The sequence below is a fragment of the Haemaphysalis longicornis genome, unplaced genomic scaffold (assembly GCF_048455015.1).
Source record: "Haemaphysalis longicornis isolate Haplotype H1 unplaced genomic scaffold, Haemaphysalis longicornis Haplotype H1 scaffold_5, whole genome shotgun sequence".
NCBI classification, from domain to species: Eukaryota; Metazoa; Arthropoda; class Arachnida; order Ixodida; family Ixodidae; genus Haemaphysalis; species Haemaphysalis longicornis.
The window spans coordinates 164,016,514-164,039,236 of NW_027526385.1; the positions used below are offsets into that span (position 1 = coordinate 164,016,514).

General features: G+C 48.2%; 1 protein-coding gene across 1 annotated transcript; it reads left to right on the top strand.

Moving 5' to 3' along the window:
- The first annotated feature begins 881 nt into the window (after window positions 1-881).
- Window positions 882-21,988, top strand: LOC144138809 (uncharacterized). The gene is made up of 4 exons (XM_077671285.1): window positions 882-1,440; window positions 1,520-1,582; window positions 10,543-10,702; window positions 18,825-21,988. The coding sequence occupies exons 1-4, from the start codon at window positions 1,293-1,295 to the stop codon at window positions 20,074-20,076; spliced, it is 1,623 nt and encodes a 540-aa protein (XP_077527411.1). The 5' UTR covers window positions 882-1,292; the 3' UTR covers window positions 20,077-21,988.
- Window positions 21,989-22,723: the final 735 nt, after the last annotated feature.

The following is a 22,723-nucleotide window of genomic DNA, read 5'->3' on the forward strand; positions in this document are numbered from 1 at the left end:
TGGGAGTGGTCATGCGCCATCCCGGTGCCCTCGTCTGACCGGCGTTGCTGCCTCTCGCCACGGCACGTAGGCGGCGAAACGCCCAGCGGCCTCAACACGGCGCTCTAATAAAACACAGTGCAGAAGTTCGAGGGGAACGCACTCATCACTGTCGTAAATCGAGGCGGCAGAACTGATGCAGAGCGCCCGTGGTCACCGTCGCAACGTACTACGCGAAAATTAGGCAGTCGCACACACTCAGCGTCTCAATCACACGCTGCACACCACCGTGAGTGCTCTCCAGAAGTTCTTTGAGAGTGCCCTTATTACAATCGCAAGCCGAACACCTATGCACCGCTGCAACGGCAGGCAAAAATCACGACGAGAAGATCGCAGCGAGATGACCGCGCAACAGCTGCCATTTTTCTTAAACCCTGACGTCACATCCGGCAAAAAAAAAAGTTGCTTTCTTTGTTTTTTGATGTCTAGTTGGCGCATGCGCAGTAGTGCTCGTCTACCGTTCCTGAACGTCAGGTCTCGGGGACAACGGGACAACTTTCCATGTTAGCCTCTAGTAAGGTTGGTTAGCCTCACATTTTACTCAAGTTCAGCCCAGTGGGCGCTGCTGTCGAATACTCAAACGATGATGATGATAATATAGTTTTTTTTTAATTGGGTGACGGCGTGCGTTATCTAGCCTATCTTAGTAGTTTGAATATAAATTCAGTCCCTAAACGCAATTTTTTTTAATTCTGTCCTGACGCGACTTCTGGCTGGGATGACATTTTATTGACTTTCCGAATATTCGACTGCAGCGCTCCTGGTGGATTTCTGAAATTCTGGCTAAAAACTTGGTGGTGCCGCTTCGGCCACTATCTGTGGATCTATGGACTTGGCAAGGTCTTGGGACGTTGCGACGTTGCGAGCGTGCGAGCATTGCGAGCACTGTTCTGTGTTGCGAGTCTGTGCACGCACGCGGATGTGGGCTTGCGAGAGGTGTTTGCAGTGTTTGTGTAGGGAGAACTAGGATATATAGAGTTCTCATTCCGTAGTAAGTACTGCCTTCTTTTAATTTCTTTCTGCACCGTCCTGTGAGCGCATATGCGGACCTTTGTGTCGTGCTTGTGCGTGATTTGCGGCCGAAAGTTCTTGCTTGCGGAAATCGCGCTTCTGTGGAAGTGTCCAACACGAAGTCGGTGGATGGAAGTGCGCGGAAATAAGTGCTCGATGTCGGCTTCGTTCTCGCTCGGCAAGCTTGCACCTTCACGACCTGCAGAGCAACCGTTCGTCCGTCGGCATCACTAGCGGCGCACATGCCGACGAACACAGCGGGAACGTCGCCGGCGAACGCTGGGGTCGCTGTGACAGCTACACAAGACGCGAGCTGCTCCACCGACTCGCGCGTGGCCGTAGCCTGCTGCAGCCGAGAGACGCAAGTAAACGTGTCTACCGCTCAGATAGGTACAGCGCGGGACCGGTGCCTTGTAGTTTTCTACACCGCATCATGTTGCTAAGAATTCTCTTCAACCTTCTCTTGCAGGCACGCAGTGCAGCATACTATCCAGCTGCAGCGAGGGATGTCAAACAGACGGCGCATTTTCAGGTGCGGTATATCCTCTGTGATCTCCACGAAAGTGTTGCCGCGGAACGACCGCCCGGCATGGCTTGGGCGTTGTTCGGCCGTGCCTAAATTTGCACCGTTGCCACACGCTCATAAGTTGGCATAAGTCGTTACCGGGGCAGTGAGAAAGAAAGTAAAAGAAGCTGAGGCCATTGTGTTGCCGGAATGGATGCAGAAAGTAGAGAGAGCTATTTATTGGAAGAAAGGAGAGAGGTTTGCCGGCATGTTCCCCCTTACATGCTACTCTGCGGGAAGGGGGAGAACGGGATAAGGCCCTAAAGGGAGCAGGGCGGAAGGGGGAGGGGGAAAAAATGAACATAACGCCTTGCGTGGGTGATGTAAAAGTCCACCTGATCTCACAGGTGAGCATATGAAGTTCTAGATTGTCCCTGTGATGTAGATTTTGTGTAGATAAATAAGGCAACCAACTCTTGTCGCTGCGATGATGCAGAGGGCCAGAGTCCAAGGAGAGCTTTTAAAGATATAGATCCGCAGTGGAGGCACTTTTTGTGCGAGGTGATTTCTTTCCTGCCTGTATGCCGGACACTCTTATCTGTTTCCGGCAATGCACAGTATTCACTATAGGGATTTGCGGTTAGACCAATACGGTGGGGGTAGGAGTTTGTGAGTGCTGCTTTGAGACGCAACCGATGGTACAGAGTTTGAAGACTACATGGAATCTGCTCTGGTAGCCTCATTCTGAGTCCAGAGTCATATGGTGCAAGAAAAAGGGTGCCGAGTTTCAGGGAAAGACCAGAGGCGGTTTTGTTCCTCAAACCAAGCTTCTCGCAGGCGCTGCGTCCTCGTGCTTTGTCATAAAGTTTTCCTTACGTTCCGCAGCTGTAGCCCTGTGTGAGCTGCCTCACCCGCTTTCTCGTTGCCAAGATTGCTGCAGTGTGCAGGCATCCATTGTAGGGTCACACCGTGCCCGGTGGCGTAGGCTAGGTTGAATGCCGAAACTGAACCATTCGCGAACTGTCGTGGTTGCTTGCAGGCGCGCCGCGAGAGCTGCCTTGCTCATTAGGAGGCGCTAGTGACGCTCACTTGACGTTCTTCTGGAATGGTGGATGAGCCATATTACACATGCGCTACCTAGAAATAAAAAAAAACAAAGAAAGCAACTTCTTTTTTTGCTGCATATGATGTCATGGTTAAAGATGGCTGTTGTGGTCTGGTTTCGTTTCTGCGCTTCTTGTGGTTTTTGTCTACGGTTGCAGTGGTCACCACAGGAACTGAAAAACTGTGTTAATTCGGGCTTGTTGGTACATACTTAGTTTGATAACAGCGCTAAGACAGTCTCGTGTCGCCTTCTCTGTGTCCTGTCTTAGCGCTGTTATCAAACTAAGTCACCACAGGCTTTGTGCATAGGTGCTTGGTTTGCAATTGTGATAAGGGCCACCCAAACAACTTCTGGAGAGTACTTATGGTGGTGTGCAAGGTATGATTGCAATGCTGCGTGTGTTCGGCCGCCTAAATTGCGCGTAGTATGTTACGACGGTGACCGCGGGCGTTCTGCATCAGTTCTGCCACCTCGGGTTGCGATAGTGATGAGCTGCTGGCGAACTTCAACGTTGTGTATTATTAGAGCGCCGTGTTGAGGCTGCGTGGAATTTCGTTGCCTACGTGCGAGTGCACGTATGGCTTCGACTTCAAACCGTGCTGCTATCGGGGCAGAGGATCGTTTGCACAAAACTGATGTTGTACACCGCACGGTCATTTGCCATCTGCAAAGATTAATCGTGCGCGTCACTTTGGTTCATCCCACCCCTTGTCTTGTGCTCACTGCATGCTGTCATAACCTGCTGAATATTACATTCAGGTGGCCATGGACCTGCGTATTATTGTTAAATCACTGGCCAACAGAATATTCTCACCCCAAAGCATTTTACAGACTTGATGCTGTGGTTCGCTTACATCGGTGACTATAAAACAAACATTTTTGTTCTTTGTGCAAATGGTCATCACTTGCCGTCACCCTATCCAATATGTGTACGCCTGCTCTAGAAGAATGCTGACTTGCTACAAAACATAATTTTAGCTCTTCCAAAGGCTGCTCCAAAGTGGCCTGGGTCAATCACATCACTGCAAGCAGTTTGGTCAGTTTTGGTCAAATCAGTCGTGCTATCCTGAACTCCCATGTTTGCAGCTCTGGACCACGGCGAAAGATATCCCTTCATGAAACACACAATCTGTATTGACGCTTTGTTGAAGAAAAACATTCTGCCCTTTTGAGGCCGTACAAATGTTGGTGTTGAACCAACTGCTCGTGCGTAGCTCACACGCTTCCCCGGAAAGCCGTACTGGTGCCACAAGTATGGACTGCTAGTGCAATCCCGCGGCAGCCAATGAAGACGTTACACGATATATCCAGTGGTGGCTGCACCTGTCTTTGCATTTTTGCTATTTCCTACCTTATTTTAAAAAAAGCTATGCGTAAGAGTGTGGTATATTCATATTCATGTTCTCGGTGAGCTAATTTTTGGGTCTAGAGCAGCCTGTATTTTGATTTCGGTGTCACTTTAACTGGTCACCAGTGGGTGTTAGTGCGGGGCGAGTGAAATATTGGCGGGAAAACATGCAGGGAAGTAGTTGATCAAGAGCCGCCACTGCCAGAGGCAGCGCCATGGCAAAACTAAAGAGAAATACGAGTGGGAGTTTGATGAGAGATACAGGGCAGAGTAGGTGACTAACATTGGTAAGATGGCACATGTGGGGACCATTACTCATGTTTTCACATCACTTGGTGTAACTAGCCAGAAGGGTGCAACCGACGACAGTGGCGGAGGGGTTTGGTGGCAGCATATTGGCATTATCGTGTGGCTGTCTCCTACACTACTGGGTAACTGCACCCATTCAGTTTTTTCTTGTTGTGTCACTCGCCAGAGCTCCTCTATGTGGTTAACCCTTTTATTCTGCATCTTGCACCGGTATCCAAGTCCCCACTGTCAAGCATCTGCCCCAAAAAAAGTGGTGCAGGATGCCTTGCCCAGCCTTTGAGGGGATTTTTGTGTTGCGTACTGGGCCGTAGTGAATGCTTTTTCTTGAGACCATCTGTGTGTCGCTACTTCACTTTTTTGTATTTTGGGCAGCGAGAAGTGGTGCTTGTGGCGCTCTTTTAGTTTTCCACCATAACAAACTTGTATCTGCTGTTTTCTTCCCACATACTATCAGACTGCGTGGATCATTGCACTTTCCTCTGCATGAACGGCACATTGCCTTCGGGGCTGCTTGTCAGCATTCCCTCAACAAATGTAAAGAAAAGGATGGAAGGTGAAAAGAAAGGCAGGAGGCCGCTGGTCTGACCTGCTACTACTTCTTCCTTCATCAGCAGAAATTGTAGCGTCCAGACCTCCCACTGTGCCTAGGCCAGTCCTATAGCTGCTTTCTTGCCCGACTCAGTCTGCGACCAGTTTGTGTGGATGAAGCTTGAAGACCTTTTTGAGTAGCTCTTTCCACGGTTTGTTACGCACTTGGGGAAGATTCGTTGATTGCCTTGTCTCGCGGCTGGAGTTGCTCTTCATTTTTGGAGTGCCTCTTTGAAGACAAGGGCTGTTCTGAAAGTGAATGTTTTTTCATCTCGAGACACTCTCCTTGATGGACGACCCTCCTTCAGGTATCTTGGTGATGCCTTTGTGTGACAACAGCCTCTGAAGTCCAACATGCAATCTTGTGCAAGGTTTACCTTGGCTCTCTTGCTGGAGTGGAATAGCACTTCGTCTGCTTGAGTCATACTTAGATTCCTCTTTTTCTTTCTTTCCTTTTGCGCTCCTAGAGGTGCTTATTTTGGCACTTTTGTGGTAACCTTCTTGCTGCGTTGCAGTTGAACTCAGGTGATGTGCAGTTGTCGTCGATGAGTATGAGGCACGATGATGGAATAGAATTTCCATTTTCACATTGTGCAACCGTAATGTTTTTAATGTTTCTGGGTCAGACTTTGTGGTGCTGTCTGGGGACTTGACTAAATTGACATTGGTGCTGTGTTGTTCACTCCCTTCATCATTAGTCATGCAACCTTTCCACCTTGTCAAGTCCTCTCAGCTGCTCAACAGTGTCCTTCCGTGAGACACACGAGATCTCGTTGCATTCGTACGTTTTCTTGTGTCCTCTAGATTGCTCAGATGATTCCTTAGTGGTTGTTGCAGACGTTTTGTTTTGGGGAAAAGAAAGTTCTTCCACTGTCGCGTCCCGCGCGTTTAGAGAGGTCTCGGGCTGGACAGAGGATCTACGGTGTGATGTAAGTTGATAAGTGAACTTGTAGCCTGAGCAGTCTTGTTTGCGAGAGCAAAAGGGTTCAATTGAAGAGTGTGTACAACCAGCTGGCGGTCTTTGAGTTTAGGCACTGCGTTTTTCTGACCACGGTGCAACACTGTAGGCAGCATTGAACAGATGATTCACTTTGTTGTCCTTGTCGTTTACACAGCAGCTGCATCGTTGGTGCGTGTCTCGTTCACGTGAAGCATGACATGTGTCACTCTGTGATTTGAGGCAAAGTCTGACTGATATTCGATCATGGGCAGTGCTTCAGCGAAGGTTATGCGAGGTGGCTCTGCAGGCATCCTGTCTGTTGATGACTTGCTTGTATGGTTCGTCCTTGCATCTGCAATTGCCTGCGGCGTTCATGCAAGGATGGCCGTTTGAGGCGCTATGGAGCACTGCCGTGTTGCAGTGAAGAGTGCTTGCTGAAGTTACCAATGCTGCCCTTGCAAGTGCATAATCCGCAGTTGTCGGCCTGGCCTCTGCCGCACACAATGCTTCCCATGGAAAAGAGAGCGAGCCTGGAGGCATTAGCTGGTGACGTGGCTGCTTCTAACTCCTCCCGCAGTCCCGCACTGATTGGAAGTGCTCGCGCAGAATGGCGGGGTGCTGCCAAGGCCCACCGGTTGTTGACGTGGGTTCCCGACTGAGAGACCATTTTGGCCACGGGCGCTGGCAGGATGCATTGTAAGGATGCTTCTAGCAAGAGCACCTTAGAATGAAGTTGGGCTGGACAAGTTTTGAGCGATACTTGGTGCACACTTACTGAAGATGACGGGCTCAGCGTTGGTAGCAAAGAGCCGATCATGCAACCCGAGCAGTTTCACGGTGTTGTTTTTGCCATTCAGCATGCGAGCGTCGCCCCCAAAGCAGTGAATGTGGCGTCGGCTAGAGGGTTCCATTAGAATATTTCTGAATTAGGCAACCAGCATAGGTGGTTTGTCTTCCTTATGTTAATATTAGGTACTGCCTGAGCTATTTGTTACTATATACGGAACCATTTATGCCCAAGATTAAGCGGCGTTTTAAAGAATCTACTAGCGAAAAGCCCGTACGTGCACTGCGCGAAAAAATAGCGTTCATGCGCTGTAAACGTATATGTGAGACATATGTTGCCGGTACACGCATGAACAAACAAGAGGACTCTGCTTCCGAAAATCCTTCGTTCGTTGTCGCCCCCCCACCCCCCCCTTGCTCATCCTCATATACACACCCACACTCGCGCACCATTTGGGCAGCGGTGCTACTGCGCCTCCGCGATCGCTAGCTGCACTTCAATGAGTGGCGTCTTACTGCGTGACTTGCATTTATTCTGAAAACACTAGCATACTGGTGCCTTCGCAGCATTATCGGCTCTAGTAGGGCTTGATTTTCGCGTGTGCGTTGCGCATTCTGCTACAATATTACGGCCACCTTGTTATAATCAACAGACCAGTCAGACAAGGCAGTTGCGTTGTAGTTACGTTACTTTTGGTAACAATCACCAAACGTTTGTGATAATGAATTGTTGGCCTGTTTCAGCATTTCTAGATTTAAGCATTTACCGCGCTAGTCGGACAAAGGCCGTATATTTACTCTCCGCTCCTACTTTTTTTAGTATCATCGTTATAATATTAACGACTATTGTGGAGTACAGTGGAGGTTCAGCAGCAACGAGCGCTTGCCAGGTTATAATATGCAGGCACACGGAATCTTGGGCAAAGAATTGGCCCCCGCAGTCAAACACAAATTCTGGTACGGTGGTGGTTCGGAGCGGTGTTTTTAATTCCAGACAAATATTACCTTATTGGGGCATGTATACTTGCAAAATAAGTAATGTGGTGGTCTTGGTTATTTTACTTTGTAGGAATACTGTTTACCTATTAGGCGGGAGAGAACTTCTATCAGGATTGGCCCCTTGATTTATTTTCGCCAAAAATTGGGTTTTTGAACACTGGAAAGAAAACGAAAACGTTTAATGAAACAGTTATTTCCTGACTTTGTTTCTGGAAAGGAGCGAGACATCCCCTGCCAAAGTACAGCCGTATTCACCATCCTTCCTAAATCTAGCATCTAATGGGCACATTCATGTCTGTCACATCCAAAAAAAAGAGAAGAAAAGAAAGAAAGAAAATTAGGAAAAACGCATTGGAGTATTTTACAAAGTATCTATGTTTTAGTGTAGTATATTCTCTGTCATCAAGCACAGCCACCTCGGTTGTCGCTTCCGTATGTTATAAAACATCCCAGCGTGGTATTATCCTGCTTAGGAACACGGCATGGTAACGTGTGCCTCGTTTGGCGTTCGTGCATACTTTTTGAGCACGAAAATTGTACAAATAAGGGCTATCAACTACAATAACAACAAGTATCATTCTTCCTGTGGCGAGCCTCTACAGGAAACACAGCGAAGAGAGCATGGCAGAGGCAGCTGATCCGACCGGAAGTCCAGGTGTGACGTTTTCCAGCCGGTTTTCGCCTGCTCTTTTCGGTCTTCCGGCATCGCGTGGCGAGATAAGGGCGGGGCATCGGGCCACTTTTGTTTGCGCATTGCGCCGCTTCTATTGCATGTATTGCGAAAATATTTCGTACACGGGAACTATTCAATGTGTACTTGCTGCTAGTCAACTTTTCCTTTAATTCTAAAACCTCTTCACCTTCCCTTTAAGCTCGGTGTCCACGTGGAGGTTCATCAAAAGCCTATCGAGGAGTCACCTCCTGTACCCAACCTTGAATGACTTAATAATGCCCTGGCCGGGCGGCTGCAGCCTGGATGTTGTGTTCGGGGGCAGAAATTTGAGCTCGATGTTTTCGAGCTCGCAGGGCTGAACAGTTATCCACGAAAAGGCAAGCGTGACGCCCTGACTTGACCGGTTCGGCGTCCCACGCTTGCAGCCATTCCGTAAACAACTGGCGCGTCATCAATGCCCCCTTATTGGAGGCGTAGAGGACGGGGAGCTGCTTACAGTTTTTGAAGCAGCGGGGTGACCTTGCTTTGCCAATCACGAAGGGCTGGAGCTTTCGAGAGCCATCCATGTTAGCGGCGAGCAGAACGCTCACGCGCACTTTGCTCAACTTGCCTCCGTGACATGTGCTGCCCCGGACGTCGAGTGTCTTGCTAGGCAGCATTTGCCAAAACAGCCCGGTCTCATCAGCGTTGAAAATTTCCACAGGAGAAAACTTCGCGGAGATTTCTGGCCATTCTTTTGAAATCCACTTCTGCATATCTTGGCTGCTGACGACTTCGCTTTCGCCAGAAATGGTTTTGGCAACTATGTTATGGCAGTTTTTGAACCTTTGCAGCCACCCAGTGTTGTTGTAAAAGTTTTCCCCGAGTTCCGCGGCAAACCGTCTGGCCTTAGCCATTAGCATGGAGCCATCCACTGGAATGTTCCTGGCCCGGATCCCTAAAAACCACGCACAGAGAGCCTTCTAAACTTTCTCGTGGGCAGGAGCGCACACACGAAAAACTCCGGACATTCGTTGCTCCGCCGCTTTTGCCTTTATGTCGGCCTTGTTTTTTAACAAGGTACTCAAAGTGCTCCACGGAATCTCGAAGTCGTCTGCCATTGTCTTTTCCCTCCCACTTTTACCCGCTGAATGGCTTTCAGCTTTGTCGCAAAGTCCAGCTTCTTGCGCTTCTTCACGCTGGCTGCGGTTGCAGCGGCCATTGCTTCTGCGTCGGTTCACCACCACCCAATCACACACGTCATGAGACGCGCACATGACGCCTGCACAACTAGAAAATTCCTATAGTCCGCTGCGCCTTTGCACACCATGCACAACATGCACGCCAAAGAAGAACAATGCGCACGTAACACAAGAACTTTGATGGTAACGATTCCACGGCTCTCTGAATGGACTCCAACAAAGCGCTCATGATGGTCGCCTCCGAGAGATACAGCGATCTTCGAAAGGTGCAGGACAACTCGTGAAACAGCAGCAACAACAGCAAAATGCAAAAGGAGGAGGAGCCCGCAAGCGCCTTTGTTCCTGCTCGTCCCTTTTTCGAGGCGACGTGGGGGGAAGACAGACCCAGAGAGAGAGTAAAAAAAAAATCTTTTCAGCAAGCCGGGGATTGTACGCAGCCGATAAAAAATGAGCTGTTCCTCAATTCGGAGAATGTGTGCAGTCGGCGCGCAGTCGGGGCATCCCTACCTCGCACTGTCACATTTTTCCGAGCGTTTGGCCCTCTGTCCCTGTCGGGTTTCGGCGAAGGCGCGATGTCGTCGCTAAGCGACAGCGGAAATCAGGGGTGCAACGATCGCTGAAGAGCACCTTCCAGCTCGCGCTGCGTTTGATATACCCAATGTCGGGAAAAATACCGTTCAATATAAACGTACGAATTCCTATACTTTTACACAGAATTTTCAAGGGGATAATTTATGAGTTCGATATAGACAATAATTCTATTTATCCGTGTTCGACTGTATGCCAAAATTTGTCATGCTGGGGTTCAGTGTAAGTGCATTTTTAACTGTGTTTCGCTTTTTTGGTGCCATCACCATCCACTGTCTGCTTCCATCAGTCTTCTGACTACTGGTTCGTTAGCCGTACACAGGGTGCACTATGTCCTCAGACTTATGTGGAATGAATTAGTGTAGTGTTTGCTACATTCCAGGATCTTCGCTGAAGTTACCTTGAACCTAGCTCACTGTGTGTCCATATGGAGGTTAAATGGCTATGCTTTCCTTTTTTGCCTGTTGCAGAGATCACGGCTGCATTTCTCAGACACGGTGCCTCGTGCGACAGGTGCGGAAAGTTCTTCATTTCGCAGAGCGCAGCAGACGACCACTGGCGACTGGAGCACTGGGGGCAGCCTCAGCAGAGCCACTGCTGCCCCCATTGTCCCTACTCTCACCACATCAAGTGAGTGACGTTCAATAGCCTCTCTGCTGCTGCTGACAGTCGGGAGGTCCAGGTTCCATTTTTGAAACCCGAATTCCGGGAAGGCTGCATGGTAAAACAAGGACTCACGCAGGAAGAGAAGCTTCGTCTGAAGTGGAAACGTGCCATTGATGATTGGGCCAGTGAAGTGGGCAGAGGTGCTGTTAAGCAGCAGTTTCATTGGAGTAGTTATCGTATTCTTTGAAAATAGGTTGAGCATGAATATAGGCCAACTGGCTGGAAAAGAAAGAACAATCTATTACAGGCAAAACCCTGCATTTAGGAGAACGAAGGAAACTTCGAACGAGCCACACCATTATGATTTACAAGCTCGGCAAACTCGTCACTCCATGCTGCAGGTGGCCTCGTCATCCAGGCTTCGCAATCAGTCATCATCGTCCGTTGCTCCGTCGATGTCTTCAACGCGCCAGAGAATGTCATCATTGGTGCCATCAAGTGCATTGGAAATACAGCTCTTCTTGTAGCCTGTTCGGATATCTGTCGGCAGGTCCTCCCACACTTCCTTTATCCATGTAGCCACACCACTAAAGGGAGCCTTGTTGATCTCTGTGGTATCATTTTTCACGGAGCATTCCTTGTAAAGGGAAGCAATGCGGTTCTTAAAAAGGTTTGTTCGGAGCCACATCCAATGGCTGCAGCTGCAACGTCATGCCACCAGGAATGACAATGGCAAGGCCATGCCTGCTTCCTGAATGGTTTCATTACCCCAGGGCAAACTGGACCCCTGAGTAAGTTCGGGATCACCATTCTGGGAGCCTTCAAGCTAGTCCAACAAAGCATTCTATTAAGCCAGTTCCAGATCGCTTTAGTCTTAAAGGAGTGCTGACAACAATATTTGTGGCTGATATTATTGTACCGTTCGCTTCCGTTACCTACCACGCCGTTTTGCGTAAAGTATGAGCAGCGTGTGTCGAGTGGAACGTATCTTAATTTGATGGTACAAGTACCCCCCACGAGACCTCTCTTCCGACTTGCACCGAAATCGACATCTCGTGATATCGAGAGCTGGTGACGTCACTGAGTGATTCCCAAAACTGGGACGTCGCATTACAACAATGGGTGGATCACAAAGCAGTCGCATGAAGCAAGTTCCGAGCCTTCTATTTCGTTCCGTGAGCAGTGCTGTGAGCAGTACATGATGCGGTACTTTGCAGTTAAGAACTGTCTATGAAAAACGGGAACTGGAGTTTCTGTTTTTTTTCTTTTTTTCGGGACGAGGTGCTGCATAATCAATGGGCCAAATTTGTGCTCCGCAACGGTCGCCCAGAGTGGGTTGTGAAGAAGAGCAGCGAACTGTGTTCGCTCCATTTTTCAACCGAGTGCTACAGTGAGAACCCGGAATACCAGCAAGGTTTAAGCTTTCGAAAAATTGCGCCTCGATCTTTTCTGGGTCGCTGCCAACCATTCTTCCCGATGCACCTGTGGCTGAGAGCGCAGCAGCGACGCCCAAGCGTCGTAAGCGAGAGGTTCGTACACCTATTGTTTGTCACACGTATGGATTTTTGACACATCGCTTGGGCTAATCACCTGCATTCCTATCATATAATGCAGTACAGCACAGTACAGCGTTGTAAAAACGTTGAGCCGGGTAGCGCTTGCAACTGCAGTGATGCCGTTACAATTGGACAAATAATTAGGAATTCATATGCTATCACCATCGCAGCACCTACAAAGCGCTGACATAAAGCTCGTAAAATGTTTTTCAAGGCAGCTTACCACTCCACGTTTCCGATGAGTACGGCCCTGTTTTCCTCAGGGCTGCCGCTTGTGTTGGTGTCGCTTCCGTTGCTGTCATCTCAATTGCTGCTTGCCAGCGGGTCGAACTTACAGTGGTATCCTTCTGTGAGTGCCGCCATGTCTGGAAAATCTTCAAGCGGCGAAAAATCTTCCACATCGCTCGACTTGCTTCGCAACTTTTTGCATGCAAACCACGTCCACGACTGCAGCAGACGAAGAAGTGCTGGTAGAGCGTCACAGGTTTTCGCCTACCCACATGATGGCGCTGGCCCTGTTGTGATGTCGACCCATGCTTTTTGGCCGCCTGTGCCCTCCAGGCAGGAAATGGTGGCAGCCGGAGACGGCCGTTTTCACTGCATTATATCTCGTCATATATCGTGCGCTCACATGCTTTAACCACTGTTTTGTGGTTGTAAGGCCACTAGGCCTCAATTTAACCAATAAAAACATGAAGTAAAAATTTGGTGTCAGTACTCCTTTAAACCGCTCATTACTATCTCCTCGTTGATAAAACCTTTCTCGTTGGCACAAATCACTTTCTTCACGTGAGGGGAAGCCTTCGTCCTTTGGGATCATCTTCTGGCAAACCACGATGCACAGATTGAGCTCCATTCGTCAGCTGTACAGCACAGCATGAAAAGTAATAAACCATGTGTGTTCCTGTCATCAGCAAGGGTATATTCTTCACCCCTTGAACTGTTACTCTGGTCTGGCTTGGCATACCGAAGTTGATTGGCAATCGGTGAGCACTACCCATGTCGTCAAGGATGTAGTCTTCTGGCAGCGGATTGTAATCGCTTTTTGCTGGAACCACACCAGTTGTTGTTCCTCAAGCAGCTGGGAGATGATCATTCTACTACAAAGTGGAGTATTCTACGCCGCATAAACTCGTACACCCAGCCTCGGCTTGCTTTGAATATGGAATGTTCAATTCCATCTTGCTGGGACTTTGTCAGGCTTTTGCCTGAATGTCTTCACACGACACTTGCAGTTGGTAAAGCCCCAGCTCCTCCTGTAGTGCATCTTCTTCCGGGTGCTTGGCCCAGAACAGGTGTAAAGGGCGTCCTGCTGTTTTCGCTGATCTCTGATGACTTTCTCATTCACGTCATACTCTCGGCTGAGTGGCACAGTTGTTCAAATTCTTGGGAAACAAAATTGCTCGAGACTTGAAGACAGCAGTTTAACTAGGTACGACTTGAGATCGTCAACAACCAAGTCGCCGGGAGGAAGAATGACCAAGTCGGTAACACGAAAACACATCATCAAATAATCTAGCTATTGGCGGTGAGATGTTTGAGTGGCGCCCCCTGGCTCAGACGTCGGCTTAGGGACTCGCGCCGCTGTTGTCCGCTTGTGAGGGGCAGCAGTGCCTGTGCTAGAACCCGCGAACTTTGATGCTCTAGTGCATTAAAAAGCGCGTTTCCAGTAATTCAGGTATTTTGCCAGCTTCTGACACATCTGAATAATTTCAAGCTGTATCCCGCACACGTTTGCAGCACACGAGGAGCGAGAGACCGAATTTCTTCAAAGCATCGGTCAGATAATCGTGTGTAACTCGTCCTTTCTAGCTTGTTTGCAAGGTTCGCTGCTTGCTCATAGCTCGTCGATAAGTATTCGAAATGCGGAGGCTTCCCTACAGTATTTCTGAGGTGCTCTTATGAAGACTCAACAGTTCAATGCTACGCACCGAGCAGCGGGCCCCTACACGGGCATCGCACAGCAAGAAACAAAACGGCTGTGTTCTATTCCTTTCATTGTAGTTGACTTGTATCAGATGAATGTTTTTCCTGCGCCCAACGCATTAATTTTTCTACAGTGTCACGAACGCCGTATTAGGAGGTTTGGGGATGTTTGGGATGCTCACAAAGTTCGTGTGGATATTTTCTTGAGGCTGTAAGACATACACTACTTTCTTCACAAATTGGCTTTTGCGTGCTAGAACGTGCATATCCCCAGTGTGTGTTGTTTATTCAAATGCAAATGCAATGGGGAGTTTTGTGCTACACCCCGCGAAACGGCGCAGATAACTTTGTTCACAGTACTTGAAGGAGGCTTTTGTGACCCGAATTTCTATTGTAACCACCGTACGGTATTGAAGACTTGATATGCTCACAAACTAACGCAATAAATAGTATACGTGCCGGTTTTCAGTATAACAAGAATGGAAACCGATGAATATACCCAAGCAACTCTTTACTGTTGGCCAACCCCTTCAGGCATAAAGAACAAATCCTGGTCTACTTGGGATGACGTTACATGAATTGAAGAAAATTATTCTTACTCTCTTGTCCTGGACTGAGGAGCCCGCCCACTAACCAGCTCGATTTTACTGTGAAATAAAGTTTTTTGCTCCTCCCGCTCCTCCTCCTCTTCAGTGCAGTTTTACTGTAATGCATATCAGAATATTGGGAAGATATCGCTTTGAGACATGTACAGAAATATTCCTCCAAGTCTGAACAATCATAGTGCTACTGTATTTTTACCGTACATATTACTCGTTTTGCTCAATAAGCGGAGCATTCGAGCCAAATACCTCGATAAACGAGCAGCTGCGGACCAATTCAACAACCACGTATACACAGATGCAGCAGTAACAGACACAGCAGCAAGCATAGCGTATGCTGACCTCAAAGGAAAATTGGAGTACCAGCAGTGCATCCCCCTTATGAAACCCATCTGGGCTGAACTCACCGCCATCGCCACCGCCATTGACCACACATCCAGCCCCACGAAGCACACGTACATATACACTGACTCAAAAAGCGCCTGTCACCAACTTCTAAGCATGGAACTGCCACAAGCCATAGCTACGGCCATCAACAACAGCATCAAGGGATCCGTAACAGTGTACTGGATACCTGAGCACGAAGGAATGGCAGGCAACGAAAAAGCTAATCAGCTGGCCCAAGAAGCCGCAGCCCGGGCTCCTGCCAACTTCGAACCAACTCATACGCTCATGGTCCCAACAGTACCTAAATTGAAGGACTACTCCACGGGAAGGAGGGAACTGCCACAGCTCTCTGACACGCTCACAAGACGCCAAGCAACCCTAATAAGACAAGCTCAAACGGACACCTTGGACACTCCAGCTAGACTACACAAGATATGGGGAGATCCTGACACACCACCCCCTACTTGCTCTACCTGTAACGTCATACTCGACCAAGATCACATACTCTGGAACTGCACAACCATACACAACACTACAAACACACCCAACAAAGGATGGCTGACCGCAACAAGCACCACCGAAGAGCAAAGGCAACTGGCGGCGTACATCAGGCAGCGGCTTGAAGACGTCACCAGAGGTTCTCTGGAATGTGAGGACTAAACAGGCCTGCGTACATATTTTTAATAAAAGCTTTTCTCTCTCTCTCTCCCATACGGGTAAACACCAGCACGTGCTAGTAGGTCATTCAGAACTCGACCTACATTTCTGCGCCCCATTGGGCCAGTCGGCATACTTTCATGCCATGACAACGTAAAGTGATGTGATACAATACTTTTGAGCATTCGGCAAGGTTGCAAAAGTTGTTTTACCTTAAATGCGGTTACCGGGAATCGTAAGTCCGAAGCCATAGCCCACTTTAAATCAGGCAAAGTCCAAAGACAACGGCCATGCTATAACTATAAAACCCAAAGGAAATCCTGAGGTCCCCAAATGCAGTGCTAGCACAATTGGACAGACACCAGTTTCAAACGCAGGAGACCCTGGCTCACTTGCGACCATGGGAAGTGTTTTTGTTTTCTTGTTACGTGCACTCCCCACACCTATTCGTCGCCTCCTTGCCATTTTCCCCTCGGACTTATTGGCCTAGCATTTTCTTGCTGCCCACTTTACTGTGCCCAGTTTTGAGCGACGCCAGGTGTGGATGCCACTCAAGCTTAAACCGCTGCGCCGTTAAAATTAACTTTGACAGCTTCCCTTTCTGTAAACCAGTTTCAAGGGGGGTGGTTGGTTTGCAGGAAGAGATTTCATTGCATTTTGAAACTTCCGCTAAAGTTTCTTCACAGCGTTGCTTGCGCACATTCATTGAGACATCAGGCGTGCACACTGAGACGTCAAGTGCAGTGCTCCCACCCCTGCACCAAATGCGCTTATTTGTGCAAAATGAGCCATCCTGCGCCATCCTGATACAAAAGCCACGATTTCGCAACCAAGTGCACCAAAATTTGTGTCGCACAAATCGCGTGCGACCTGTTACAAGTACTACTTCACAGCGGTCTCTAGACATGCATAACTAATTCGGCTTGAGAACTCAAATTCCATAGCACCCGTTGTCGCATTTGCCGCGGCCTATTGTGCAGTTTGTGTGCCAGAGAAGCGAGTTTGGTTGGTGCCTTTGCTGTACCGCCGATGCAGTTCTCGTCTAGCAGTCTGCAGCACTGGCGCACCGCGGTTGAAAACTTTCCTGCTTGCCGTGGTTTCCAGTGGTTCCCACTATAAACAGTAGATAGTTTTAGGTGGCGTTTATTAAATGTTGGCCCTCTCCGCTCTGAGAGCCAGGAGCGCCGTTTCACGGCATGCAAGACGCGCTCGGCTGGAAGCTCCCGCTTCGCTTGCCGGGCTTGCTAAGTGGACTGTCGCAAGTCGACCGGGTTGTGAAAGACGGCCAGTCTCTCTAATTAAAAAATCTAGGGTGGAAATGCGCGCAAAGACTGATAGCAAGGGCCTGCATAAAATGAAAAAGTAAAACACAGCGGATTGCCTAAACAGTACTTCATAAACTGGAAAAGAGACAAGAGAGACACATTGTTTTTCCGCTTCGCAGGTTTGTCGAAGCCTACCAGTAATCGTTATTGTGTTGCATGGTGCCTTTTATCTGCACCAGAAAGGAACTTAGTACCTTGAAAATTATGTTTTGCTGCAATTTTGCTCTTGGGTCGAGTATACTCAGGGGATTTATTTGTTTCAAGCTTGTGGCGACATCTAGCGGCTCTTTGGAAATACGTGGAAAAAATCCCATTGCAGGGATGCCAGCTTTGGCTCTAAATAGCCATATTGGGGTACTTGTGGTTAGTGGGAAAAATTTTTTAGGGGCGAAGCTCCTTAAGGCGTGGGTCTGTCCATCCTCGACGTATGTATGTAGCCACCTCTAGTTTAGTTCTTGGATTGTTTACTAGATGGCGTGGCTACCTCTAGTTTAGTTCTTGGATTGTTTACTAGATGGCGGGGAGCGTTGTAATAAAATCCGTTCGCTGTTGGCGCGCGCTCGGAGTCGCCCGATGGATAAGGCTGCAGATGTGCGAGCCCGCGAGGCAGAATCGCTCCGTGAAGCTGCGCGACGCCGCCGCCAAGATCCTGCCGTACGAGAGCGGGAGGCCGAAGCGTGTCGTCTGGCTGCGCGACGCCGCCGCCAAGATCCGAGCGTTCGAGAACGAGAGGCCCAAGCGTCACGGCAACGGCGCGAGGACCCTGCCGTACGCGAAGCGGCACGGCTGCGGCGCGAAGAGGATCTCCAAAACGTCAGAGAACGGGAAGCGGCGAGAAAGCGCGCGTATCGGCAGGCAGACCCCGATGCAGTGAGAGCTCGTGAGGCGTCTGCAAAACGCATCAGGCGAGCTCAGCCCCAAGGTGCCGACGCGCGGTTTAAGCGAGACTTTCTAGACGTTACGTTCGGACACAGATGTAGTGGGCGAACTTTCACTGAAGAGTCACGGTTTTACCGATGATTTCCCCTCAGGAGCTTTGCCCACTCATCATCATTCACGCCGTGGATATGCTGTGAATTTTTTTCATTGGCTATGTAGCTATTTTGGGCTATTGGTAGAGCTGATTGTGAAAGCTATTTCTAGCCTGCATGTTCGAGCCTGCCAACTGGGAAGCGTTTTCAGTGGCTCCTTCGAAAAGTTTCCCTAGCAAGGACAAGAAGACCATTACTCTTCAACTGTGCTGTTCATGTGTGATCGAATGCGTGAAAAGCACCTTTAAGCGCCTTCCATCCGATCTGACACTGTTAGGCGACCTCCACGTCAGTTGCTGGGCAATACTGGTCAATTTTTATTGTTGAGATGCTTGGGATGCATCTAGCAGTTGATTTTTAATTGCTCCAACGTGCTCCAAAACTGGTATTTAGGTTCTCCAAATTGCTCCAAATCACCGTTCATCAGTGGCACCACTGCAAGTGAGTCTTGGGTGTTTTAACCTGGTAGAAGTGTGCCTAAATTGTGTGATGGGGAACAGTTTTATTGACGGGCTTCACAAATTAGGAACCGCAAATTATCTTATGGGAAGTACTTTCGTGTTTGTTTAAAGTGCTCGTGAGTGCATGGATCCTTCCAGTGTCTACATTTTCAGCTCTATGCTGTTTTACTCTGAATGTTCTTTGTTTTGTTTCTCCCACAGGAAGCTTGTTGATGAACATGAGAGGACGCACACTGGACAGAAGGTCTACACCTGTCGCTTTTGTCAGCGATGCTTCTCTACAAAAGTGACCCTAGTTCATCATGAGAATGTGCACATTGGTGGGAAGCCATTTGCTTGCACTCTTTGTCACAAACGTTTTCGTTTTAGATGGGGCCTAACCGATCACAAAAGGGTGCATGCAGCACAGGAGCTCAACTCCAGTGAAAAGCCCCATGTGTGCAACATCTGTCAGAAATGCTTCGCTAAGAAGTATTACCTGACTCGTCATGAAAGGATACACACTGGGGAGACACCATATGCATGCAATGTTTGTCCGAAACGCTTCAGGGACGGAACCACTCTGAGAGTTCATAAGAGATCACACGCTGGTGAGCAACCCTATGCCTGTAACGTTTGCCGAAAACTCTTCACAAGCTTATCTTCTTTAACCACTCATGAGAAAATTCACAGTGATCAGAAAGGCCACAAGTGCACAGTTTGCCAGAAGCACTACAGTACAAAACATGACCTAACTGCTCATGAGAGAACACACAAAGGTGACAAGCCCTATGCGTGCAATGCCTGTGAAAAACGCTTCTTCCGAAAAAGCCACCTCAGAGATCATGTACGGATGCACACTGGTGAGGAACCATACTCCTGCAGCTTTTGCCAGAAGCACTTCAGGCATAGATCTTCCCTGACCATGCACGAAAGAATACACACTGGTGAAAAGCCATATACATGCAATTTCTGCCCCAAAGCATTTGTGGCAACTCGTAACCTGGCCAGGCATGAGAGGACGCACAGCGGGGAGAAACCGTACTCATGCAACATATGTCAAAAGCGTTTCAGTATGAAGGCTTCCATGACTCGCCATACTAGAGTTCACACCGGTGAGAAGCCATTTGAATGCAGTGTTTGTAAGAGGCGCTTCGCTTTCCTAAGTAATCTGAGACACCACGAAAGGGTGCACACACGGCGGGTGCCTTACGCTTGTGATGTCTGTCCAAAAAAGTTTGTGCGACATCAGGCACTACTTGTCCACAGGACAGTGCACAGCGGAGAGATGCCACACAAGTGTGGTGTCTGTCAAAAAGGGTTCTCTCATATAAGGTATCTGCAGAGTCACCGGAGATATCACGCTCAAGAACTGAAATTCCAGTGCACAGCGTGCAAGAAGTGCTTTTGTACCAGCCTTGGCTTGAAGCGTCATCAACTCAAGTGCCACCTCTTCAACTCCTGCACCATCTAAGTGTTGAAAGTGATGTACCAACATGGCTTCCTTGAGTGCTCGTTTAGACAGTGTTCATGTGGATCTTTGAGAACCCTTGAATTTGAAAGCTTGTTTTCAAGTCCTTGGAAGTCCTGGAATTTCTAGAGAACCAAGAAAGTTCTTGAATTTCAGTAATTTTTCTTTAAAAAAGCAACTTGAAGAAGCTACATAAGGACTGAGTTGAGATTTTTGCTAGGTTCATCTTCTCTAGCGAATAAAGATTTGGATTTTACAACATACTGAAAGTGCTTATCCGTGTAGAAATTTCTCATTGTTTCAAGCCCATATTTTATGTTGCACATCTACCGTAGTTATTTTTGACATTTGAGCTGTTCAAGCTTGAGTTACAGCCGTGCCAAGTGTCACTCAGAAATCGGTGCAGCAAAGTGAAGCGGAGTGAAATGTTGAGGCAAGCAGTGTGAGTGGCGAGGAAGCAGGGAGCCAACGAACAGGTGTGGGGGAGGAGGTGCGCCCTCACTAGCCACACAGGAAAGCTCAAAAAATGGTTTGCTGTGGAAGAAATCCTGCGCTCACTATGTGTGTTGCTTATGGTGTGGAAGGAATTGCTACTGAAACAGCTCACCTTCCCCCCACATGTCTACCTGAGGATGCAGCAGTTGAAACTGATGTCCACAGGCTGCGCCTGTTATGTAGAGGAACGTTTGAGGGGAAAGTAACGGACCTGTGTTGCTTATTGTTCAGTTATACTACTTAGTTTTTATTTGTTCATGGTACGGATGTGAGTTTTGTTGTATTGGATGTGTTTTATCGTGTATTATTGCTGCAAACTTGCCTCTGTCTCTTAATCTTGCTTTGCCGAAACGTCGGGCTAGCATTATCCCGCATTCGTTTGGGCCCATTGTAGGTAGGTTCATTGGCCATCGTTTAGTGAATGCATCATTGGTTTTACATTCCTACCTGTGTGCACCACTCCCTAAAGTCAACTCCTCTTGTATGAAGTTCCTCCCTTTTTATTTTCACCACAGCACCTGGTAGTGATGAATGCTGCATGGCTTGTACGAGTGCTAAGTTTTCAAGAAGTCGCTTGGAAGTGTTAGTCATGGTTGCTCCTACTGTACATAAATGCTATTGGCCACTTTCCTTTTAATGAAGGAAGTCTTCCTTGGGCTACTTAAACGCAGAAATTTTGGTCTGTCTGTCTGCAACTCGATTCAGCCACCCGGCCAAAGTGAAACAGAAGCTGGGCAATAGTCATACACACCCATAGCAAAATGTTAACGTCTAAGTCCGGTGTCAATGCTCATACTTGGCAACATTGTTGAACAAGAATGCATCACGCAAATATAAGGCAGAAAGTCAATACGTAAGTGATATTTGCAGTGTTCTTTTATTAAAAAATTCATGGATGCTTGGTTTTTGCGATACCAAATGAACCACTACATCAACTTCAGCAAACCGTCGCCTGCAGTTGCCAGCGCTACTGTAGCTCTTGGCAGCATTTAAAAAATTAAATTCAAACTCAACAAAAGGTTTTACTAGATAGGTTCCACGGTCGGCTTGGCACGCCCATGCAGTAGGGTAACGTGGTTCTATACACGTAGGGTGCCTCAATTCACGCTTGTCTCCGCCGTACTACAGTGCTGGCATCGGGGCACCCGACTTGGAGCAGTGGAACGTGGTAAATTTATGCTGACTTGAGCAAACCTCTAGCATGTTATCTTTGGACGAACGAGACGGGAGAGGAACAGCATGAGAGGTGAGTGGGAAAGAGAAGGGAGGCATTTAGTTGGAAGACATGCCAATTGATTATCGTCTGTTGTCGACATTTGCAATGAGAGGAGCAGATACGTGGCCATTTTTTTCTCTGTATGTTGTGCATTTGGAGAGTGCCTTTGACTATCCCTTCTTTTAATAAAGACATTATTCATTTGCCAGTGTCACAATTATAGGTGGACAATTGATTGATTAACCTGCAGAATAATGCATTGTTCACAATTGAGGTTTTTAACCCATGAATCGGTTGAACTCACTTTAGGTGAGTAGTGACAGTGAAGCACCGGCCTCACTACTTCAAGAAATAGCACCAGTTAAATATGCTTTCTTGCCCTGTCTGTGCCACACAAGGGTCTGTTTAGCCCACCTGGACACACATGCGCAATATTGCCTTAGAATGTGAGAATGTATGTGATTTTAACTCCTGTGTGCTGATGGCCTTATGAGCGGTAATGACATGGAGTGATTTTTGTGAGTGATGCGGCAGGGATCCACAATTGCCCGTCCCAGCCGCTCACTTAGGCAGCCACATGTGAGCGATCGCTTGAGTGATGGCGAATTGCGATCCTAATATTGCCTAACAGCGCACAGAGGATTATAAAAGTGCACGTGGCCACAAGGTTTTTTTTATGTGTGCATCTGTCACAAATACGAGGTATAGACATATTCAATGTGCAGAGGGTCATACTTTTCTAGGATGTACTGTGCTGCCGCTCGCCCCTTCACCTCATTCCCTCCATAAGCTGGAAGTTGCACCCCTTATGGCTCTCCTTTTGGCTAGTCACTGAGGCCGCTTCCAGGAGGTGAGCGAAATTTTATGGCGAATCAGACCTGTGCAAAGCAGTTAGCGATTTGGTCTATGACGGAAAGTAGTTCGTCGCTACCCAAATCA